Source organism: Glycine soja, chromosome 6 (genome assembly GCF_004193775.1).
Source record: "Glycine soja cultivar W05 chromosome 6, ASM419377v2, whole genome shotgun sequence".
Taxonomy (NCBI): Eukaryota; Viridiplantae; Streptophyta; class Magnoliopsida; order Fabales; family Fabaceae; genus Glycine; species Glycine soja.
Genome location: NC_041007.1, coordinates 43805630 through 43814861, shown reverse-complemented (window position 1 = coordinate 43814861; position 9232 = coordinate 43805630). Strand labels below are relative to the sequence as shown.

Below are 9232 nucleotides of genomic sequence, written 5' to 3'. Positions count from 1 at the left end.
ATAAATATTTAAGATTCAATGCATGCATCGATTTTAGGGGTTATACACTTGGGAAAGGGTAACGCCTAACAGAACATCTTAAGAAAAGAATCCTTGGGTTACCATTGCTAGGCATAGAATGATAACCCACTGCCCATGCATTTAAGCAGCATCTGTGAGGCATCAGGGGCAAGTAGTTAACAAATGGGTAGAACTAATACCAGTGCATTGGTAATAATGAATATCATATTTACATGCATCGTAGGCCAATTGGGTTTGTCTGGTCTTGGCATCTTTATTAATTGTCTTTCCTTTTTAAACTATTTGATTTAGTAATAGCACTCTATTCCTACACTTATTCCTGTCTTTACTATTTTACTCTCACTTACAAATTGAGAAGTATTTAATAAGTGCAATAAAATCCCTGCGGACACGATACTCGGACTTTTCGAGGTTTACTACTTAAGAGCGATTTGGTACACTTGCCAAAGTCTCAACAACAACTTGAAGAGAGTCTTATAAAAAGAAACAAATAAAATGAAAACAACTCTTATAATTAGGAACAAAAGTAGTATATGAAGAATACTTTATTGGAAGACTCAAAAGCTCACAAATATAATCTCTACACTTCAAAAGAAATTAGTAAGAAATTAGTCTAGGGCTACGGTTGGAGAATGGAGATATCCTTGATGCACACCAAAAAATAAATTAAGTTAGAATATTATGTCAAATTTGGAAGACTTAAATATGAAATTGGTCATTATAAGTTGACTTTTTTTTTCAAGTCTTATTTATTTAAACTTATGTTTTTTAATTTGTAGTCTCTATCATCGGTCAAAGTTACAAAACTTGTTAGCAATGACTCATTGTGCACCATGTGACCAACAAAAATCATCACCAATGCCCCTGTCATTGTAAAAAAAAAAACATTCTATCGACGCAACCTAAACAATAGTAGTGTCATGTTTATAGTGACATTGTATGGACTAAAAATGAAAATAGAAAACTTACATGAATTAAAAAAGATACTTACAGAAATTAAAAGTGAAAAAAAAACTTATAGAGATCAAAATAAAAAAAAAAGAACTCACACAAACAAAAAATGAAAAAATGGACTAAAAGAAAAAAAAGTGACATATTTGTAGACAAAAATAAATATTTAAGTCTTAAATATCACGTATGATTTGGAATATAAAAAAATGAATTAATTAAAATATTTATTCATGACAAAGTTCATAATTGATTAAAAATATAATGATATTGGACCAGGTTGGAACTACCTAAAGAATAACCTAGAACTTGTCCTCAAAATACATTCGATATATTTTCTTACACCTAAATCCATAAAAAGATCCTTGAATTGAACACCTAAATCGGTGAATTGACATCTTATAATTACATTAAAGAGATATAAAAAAGTGACTTAACTTGCGTTTTTCACACAAGTCTTAAAAGGAACAATTCAACTAACAATATATAAAAATAATTAACTCATTTTGAATGTATTTTTAGTTATTAGGATTAATCTCATGTAAATTCTATTAAATAGAAAATGAGATGTTTATAAGTTTTAGTATTTAACAAAAAAAGTTAAAAAACGTGTTTTAAAAAATATAGTGTTGCTTAGTTTTATTTTTTTCTTTTAAAAAGTTTTAGGATTATCCTTATAAATTGTTATTGCTAACACCAAACAAGTTGTTTGTCTAAGTAAAACTGACCTGGAATCTTTTAAGCAAGTTAATGGATTCAATTTTTCTTGATAAAAAAAATATATGCTTAAAAGAAAAGATCCTAATAACATAAAAACGTTGATGAAAACTGTATTTTTTCAAAACATAAATGGTATTGTGAATGATAGGATAACATTAATAATGATTATAATTGAGATGAAGATGCAAAGATGAATTATCTGCTATACTTAGAATTAACATTTCCCTCGTACATGTAATCCAAATGTGAAACTCTTCAATGAAGACAAGTGGACTCAAAATGAAGCACATTACTCATAGTCTAATGATCAATATGTGGCATCTAATTGAATTAGCAAGTTAAAATATTTGTTTGATTGCTCAAACATTGCAACACATTAGTAGTAGTATAATAGAAGACAGGTACGTGGTATAATAGTACAGAATGAGGCATCAAGGCAGAGGCTACGACACCTCTCTCTCTGACATATGAAAATACAAATATTGTTGTTAACATCAAAATACAAAGACAAAGGTGCATGCATGCTAATTATAACCATATATTTCATTCTTCACACAAATTTTTCTCGTGCATATTTAACATCGAAAAGTCAGACGCTTTGACCAAGGTGAAGGTGGGAACCGCAATGAAAGGATAAAAATTGACCGATCAAAAGTCAAAATGCAACAAACTTTTATTAGTCTTTTTTGTTTGTTGTAGGTTTGGATGATTTCAAGGACTGGCTTGTCTCCAACCTGAGTTGGAATAATGGTATTTCAATGAACATATATACAGGCATTACTAGTAGTCTAATAGTACAAATAAAATATTGTTGTTGACATCAATATACAAAGACATTATATATGTGACATATAGTAGGTGGTAATGTCGTATGCTTATTATAATCATACATTGCATTCTTAGCACTAAAATAAATTTTTCTTGTGCATTTAACATCGAAAAGTATGACGGTTTGACCCAGGGGAAGGTGTGAACGTACGGCAATGAAAGGACAAAAAGTAATCTCAAAAGTCAAAATGCATTAATGCAAAACATTACTATCAGTCTTTTTTTTGTTTTGTTGTAGTTGCCAGTTGGCTTGGATGATTTCAAGAACTGCCTTGTATCCAACCTGAGATGCAATAATGCTACAATAACAATGAACAAACCAATATCTGGCTTCTAAAACAACAGCAAATTAACAAATGTCTAAATCAAATGCAAATTTTACAAGGCAAGGAATTAATCAGAAATTAAGCAACCAAGCATAATTATTCACGTTAATAATTCCATAACATAAGGTACTATGATCTCTATATAAACCTCCAGATTCATTCATTTCAATGCATAACAATTCACATTTCTCTCTTTAACACAATATACCAACTAAGCCTTTTCTTACAAAACTGATCATTGCTGATAATTAAGAAATGGCTTTCACTGGCCAAAAGCAACACATGTTAGCCCTATTCCTTTTCCTTGCAGTTGGGATTTCCCAAGTGATGCCCCGCAAGCTGCATCAAACAGCCTTGCGAGAAAGACATGAAAATTGGATGGCAGAATATGGAAAAATGTATAAGGATGCTGCAGAGAAGGAAAAACGTTTCCAGATATTCAAGGACAATGTGGAGTTCATTGAATCATTCAATGCTGCTGGCAACAAACCTTACAAGCTTGGCGTTAATCACCTTGCTGATCTCACACTTGAGGAATTCAAGGATTCACGTAATGGATTGAAGAGGACCTACGAGTTTAGCACAACAACATTTAAGTTAAATGGATTTAAGTATGAAAACGTGACCGATATTCCTGAAGCTATAGACTGGAGGGTAAAAGGAGCTGTGACTCCAATCAAAGACCAAGGTGATCAATGTGGTAAGACAAATAACACCATATAAGTACTTCATTATGCTCCATCTTCTTCATTATTTCCTTCATCTCGTTTTACTTTTTGTTTGGATAACACAAAAAAATCAATTATAGCCTCAAAAATCATGGTCATGAAAAAATAGAAATCATTATTTACTAGCTCTACCAAGAAAGCATAATTAATTATTTCTCACTATGTATGAAATTTAAGCACACTATTAATTGTCACTTTTCAAATATATGAAATTATTACTAGGATCATATAGTTATATATTGTTTTAAAAAAATCCAAATTTTTAATGCCTAAAACCACATTTAAGCTTTACTGTTATTATTTTGCATGTGCCTCAATTTGAAAAGATATATGGGTTAATCAGTTAGTTTTGTTTGAAAAATTATAGGGAGTTGCTGGGCATTTTCAACTATAGCTGCAACTGAGGGTATCCACCAAATAAGTACAGGAAACCTAGTGTCCCTTTCAGAGCAAGAGTTAGTGGATTGTGATAGTGTGGATGATGGATGTGAAGGAGGTTTCATGGAAGATGGGTTTGAATTCATTATTAAAAACGGTGGAATCACTAGTGAGACTAACTACCCGTACAAGGGAGTTGATGGAACTTGTAACACAACCATAGCAGCCTCCCCAGTGGCTCAGATTAAGGGGTATGAGATAGTTCCTTCCTATAGTGAGGAAGCACTCAAGAAAGCTGTGGCCAACCAACCTGTGTCAGTTTCCATTCATGCAACTAATGCGACATTCATGTTTTACTCCAGTGGAATTTACAATGGAGAATGTGGAACTGATCTAGACCATGGTGTTACTGCAGTGGGTTATGGCACAGAAAATGGAACTGACTATTGGATAGTGAAGAATTCATGGGGCACACAATGGGGTGAGAAAGGATACATAAGGATGCATCGAGGTATAGCTGCTAAGCACGGTATATGTGGAATTGCATTGGATTCATCTTATCCAACAGCTTAAAGAGTTCAATTATGCAAATCGTGTTTCATGTTTTCTTTATAGCTTGTAAACGTGCAACAAAGTGAGTTAGAGTACATGTGTTGCTACTACTACTCACACAATAATACCTACTTAACACTCGTTGCTCTCTATATCTTTTTTTGTCAGTTTAAATACCTTTTTGTCCTTATAAGATGACATTACTAATGTAATTATAGGATGATAATCGAATATTTCTTATTTGAATGAGATATTTTCTGACATTTCCTCGTACATGTAATCCAAATGTGACTCTTTAATGAAGGACAAAAGTACATTCAAAATACAGCACATTACTAATAGTCTAATGAGACAATATGTGGCATCTAATTGAATTAGCAAGTTAAAATATTTGTTTGATTGCTCAAATCACTGCTACAAAAAACTGTTGAAGATATACTTTTGTAACTGCATAATATTTTATTTTTCAATTTTTAAAATAGGATTTAGTAAATAAGTTGATTTCCTATATTTTAAGAGTAAGTCAGTTTTAATGGATTAGCCTAGTCAATAAGTGGTTTCTCTTATCTTTAAGGAGCAAGTTAGTTTTAATATTCTGTTTTGTTAATATCTTGTTATCTAATTAGTTTGTCTTTTGCTATTTATTGTATCGCTGCTGAGAACAATTCGAATTAGAATAGAATAATTCTATTTCCTCTGCATACGTATTGTCTCTCTTCTCTCCTCTATTTTTTATAATTTCCTCCACAAAACCAACAATTGGTATCGAGAGCCTTATTCTTACGAGACCTCTACCATGGAAGGTGAAGCAAGTTTTTCCCACATAACTCTTCCAATCTTTGATGGAGAGAATTATGATCTCTGGGAAGTGAAAATGCAATCCTACATGGAGTCTTTGGATTTATGGGATGCTGTGGAAGAGGATTATGAAATATATCCGCTGCCTGAAAATCCCACCACGGCCCAAATTAAAAATCACAAGGAAAGAAAGATGAAGAAGGCAAAGGCGAGGTCATGTTTGTTCACTGGTGTTTCACAAATGATATTCATCAGAATCATGACTCTTAAATCACCCAAAGCAATTTGGGATTATCTGAAAGAGGAATACGCTGGAGATGATAGAATACGAAGCATGCAAGTGCTAAATTTAAGGAGGGAATTTGAGCTTCAAAGGATGAAAGAGTCAGAGACAATCAAAGAATACTCAAACAAATTGTTAGGTATTGCTAACAAGATAAAGTTGTTAGGAAGTGATTTTACTGATTCGAGAATTGTAGAGAAAATTTTGGTAACGGTGCCGGAGAGGTATGAAGCATCTATAACTTCATTAGAGAACACAAAGGATCTGTCGAAAATCACATTGGCAGAAGTACTACATGCCCTGCAAGCTCAAGAGCAGCGAAGGTTGATGAGGCAAGATCGTGTTGTCGAAGGTGCTTTGCCCGCCAAACATCATGAAGTTGATGAAAGCAAAAAGGATTTTTTCAAGAAGATTCAACCAGCAAGCAGCGAAAACAGTGCAAACAACCAAGGTAAGGATAAAAAGAAAAATTATCCACCTTGTCAGCATTGTGGCAAAAAAGGTCATGCACCTTTCAGATGTTGGAGGAGATCAGATGCAAAATGTAACAAGTGCAACTAGATAGGACATGAAGCGGTGATCTGCACCAACAAAAATCACCATGATGACGGAGCTCGGATTGCTAATCAAGAAGAAGAGGATCAACTGTTTGTGGCCACATGCTTCTTGAGTAGTGAATCAAGTGAAAGTTGGTTGATTGATAGTGGTTGTACGAACCACATGACATATGATAAGACTTTATTCAAGGATTTGAAGCCAACTAATGTCTCAAAGGTCAGAATTGGGAATGGTGGCTATATTCCTGTAAAAGGAAAATGAACTGTTGCAATTTCAACGTGTTCAGGTATCAAATTAATATCAGATGTTCTTTATGTACCTAACATTGACCAAAACTTGCTAAGTGTAGGTCAGTTGATTAAAAAGGGATTTAAAGTGTCCTTTGAACATCAACATTGCTTTATCTATGACAATTTTGGCCGGGAAGTTCTAAGGGTTAAAATGAAAGGTAAAAGCTTCTCATTTGATCCAGCAGAGGAGGAGCATACAACCTATTTCACTCAAGTCACACCCATGGAATTCAAGCACAAGAGACTTGATCATTGTCATCTTGAAAGAATGCTAAACATGAAAAAAAGGAAATATGCAAAAGAAAATTTGAAGAAGTTTCAAATGGAGGAATGCAAATCTGTTAGCACACCAATGAATCAAAAGGTGAAGTTCAACAAGGAGGAAGATGTTGATAACATTGATGAAGGATATTATGGGAGCTTGATTGAATGTCTAATGTACACTTCAACAAGGTCAAACATTCTATTTTCTAAAAAGAACAAAACTGGAATTTTTGTTGACAATCAAGTAGCCATTGCTATTGCAAACAATCCCGTGTGTCATGGGAAGATTAAACATTTCAACATCCAGGTTTATTATTTGATAAAGATGCAACAAAGTAGAGAAGTGAACTTAATTTACTGCAAGTCTAAAGATCAATTGGCTGACATGCTTACAAAATCACTACCTATCAACAAACTTGAACTCAAAGAATTGGAGTTTGCAGTTCCAAAAGCAAGGAGGAGTGTTGAAGATATACTTTTGTAACTGCATAATATTTTATTTTTCAATTTTTAAAATAGGATTTAGTAAATAAGTTGATTTCCTATATTTTAGGAGTAAGTCAGTTTTAATGGATTAGCCTAGTCAATAAGTGGTTTCTCTTATCTTTAAGGAGCAAGTTAGTTTTAATATTCTGTTTTGCTAATATCTTGTTATCTAATTAGTTTATCTTTTGCTATTTATTGTATCGCTGTTGAGAACAATTCAAATTAGAATAGAATAATTTTATTTCCTCTGCATACGTATTGTCTCTCTTCTCTCCTCTATTTTTTATAATTTTCTCCACAAAACCAACAAAAACGCGTTCAACGTCGGTGTTTATCGGAGTTCAACGACGGTGCAAGGCCGTCTTTGAATGAGACGTCGTCGTAGGCCTCCGGCAAGTCTACGATGATCTCCTTCCACCGTTTTAGAAACACACGATTCCTGCGACGGGGATGACTGGAGGCCCGTAGTTGTAGGTTTGCCTTCGAAGACGTTGCCGGCATGAGGAACGACGTTGAAAGGTAAGCTTTTAAGGTCGGGTATGGCGGCACCGACGTAGCGTGTAACAACCAATGCTTGAAAGGTAAGGTCTTCTACGTCGTTGCTGCTGAAAGCAATGACGTCGAAAGGAACCTTGTTTCCGGGGAGGAACGTCGTTGAATCCATGGCCTCGACGTCGTGTCTAGGAGAGGAATGTCGTGGAATGCTGGCTACTACGCCGTTTCGCCGGGAGACCGCCGTTGACTGCATGGGAAGCTACGTTGTTGCTGGGTGTGGGAATTAGGGCTGAGCACGGGTCGATTTGGATCCAAAATAGCTCATCCGACCAAAAACGATCACATCATTCTTCGGCCCAAGTCCGACCGTTGAAGCCTTCGGTTATGTCGGGTCGGTGACATCGGGTAGAACTTCCATGAGTCATGACAGAAGCTCCTCCACTTCTTAGTAAGAAATAAAAGAGAACATAAATCTGATGCCATGAAAGAGAAATGTCGAAACAAAGAAGAAAAGGAATGATGAGAACGTACAAGGAGAGAAAAAGCCTTTGTTTGGGTTTCGAAAAGCTTTATGAATTAAAAATATTATTTGAAATTGGAAAGCTAAAAATTGCAACTTTCAATGTACTTGAGTACACCTATTCCTGTGCTATTTGCTTTTCATCGAAAGCGTAGCGTAGTCTTTTAACTTTATGAATTAATTGTTATATAATAATAAAATAATAAGCAAATGAAAAAACATGAAGATTGTTACTCATCAAAACATACGTCGGGTCAGTTCGACCCGTGCTCAGCACTAATTTCAAATTTCTAACACACCCCTATTGTGAAAAGGCACTAATTTCATATAATGAAGGAGTTTTGTATAAGCAAAAATGCATTCAATTTCTGGGCCTAAGCAATTAGATTTACTTATTTATAGAGTATGGATGGCAGATGGCTTCTTCATTGTTAGCTTTGACTAAAATTTATTGTTTCCAACTGTGTCTAAATCTTCAAGGGGTTCAAAGTATAATTCACATGCTTTTCTTTTGCTACCAATGCATATAAATGCTCTAACCACACATTTTCATTAAAACATATGAAGGGACGGTGTGGCCTATGTATTAAGGTAAATTTCATTTCTTGACATCAGCATTGTAAATTGTAAATATAATTATAACGAAAATATATTCAAAATTTTCTCCTTCTAAATTTAATCATAACAAAATTAATATTAATATTAAATTTATATTTTAGTTATAGTTTGTAGTTGTTATGTATTTTACACGTTTAATAATATTAAATTTCATTTCAAGAAAAAGTATAACACTAAAATTTTCTGCAGTAGTGCAGATCTGTCAATCTATGTTTTATAGCCTGAAATAAGCTCATGTTGTGACACCCTCTACCCCTCACATATATACTAATAAGAAATAAAAAAAATTCAAATATTAATTAAAAGTATTTTTAAAACATTTTTTTTAAACAAGTCTTTCAAAGGGGAAAGAGGCTCACATTCACTTTCTTCTACATCATATTCAAACTTGTCCAAATAAATAATAAAGTATTCTCGAC

The 9232-nt window shown here is 33.7% G+C and overlaps 2 protein-coding genes across 2 annotated transcripts; both read left to right on the top strand.

Annotated features, from left to right (window-relative positions):
* The first annotated feature begins 3030 nt into the window (after positions 1-3030).
* Positions 3031-4710, top strand: LOC114417077 (zingipain-2-like). Its single transcript, XM_028382179.1, has 2 exons — positions 3031-3543; positions 3939-4710. Exons 1-2 carry the CDS (start codon positions 3099-3101, stop codon positions 4520-4522), a joined length of 1029 nt encoding a protein of 342 aa, XP_028237980.1. The 5' UTR covers positions 3031-3098; the 3' UTR covers positions 4523-4710.
* Positions 4711-5558: 848 nt separating this feature from the next.
* Positions 5559-6401, top strand: LOC114416326. Its single transcript, XM_028381193.1, has 2 exons — positions 5559-6033; positions 6148-6401. Exons 1-2 carry the CDS (start codon positions 5559-5561, stop codon positions 6399-6401), a joined length of 729 nt encoding a protein of 242 aa, XP_028236994.1.
* The last annotated feature ends 2831 nt before the right edge of the window (positions 6402-9232 follow it).

Excerpts from the sequence above, each read along its gene's own strand:
- LOC114417077 (XM_028382179.1), top strand. The coding sequence starts at position 3,099 with ATGGCTTTCACTGGCCAAAAGCAACACATGTTAGCCCTATTCCTTTTC. Across the intron at positions 3,544-3,938 it reads AGACCAAGGTGATCAATGTG|GGAGTTGCTGGGCATTTTCA; the intron begins GTAAGACAAATA and ends GAAAAATTATAG.
- LOC114416326 (XM_028381193.1), top strand. The coding sequence starts at position 5,559 with ATGACTCTTAAATCACCCAAAGCAATTTGGGATTATCTGAAAGAGGAA. Across the intron at positions 6,034-6,147 it reads AAACAGTGCAAACAACCAAG|GACATGAAGCGGTGATCTGC; the intron begins GTAAGGATAAAA and ends GCAACTAGATAG.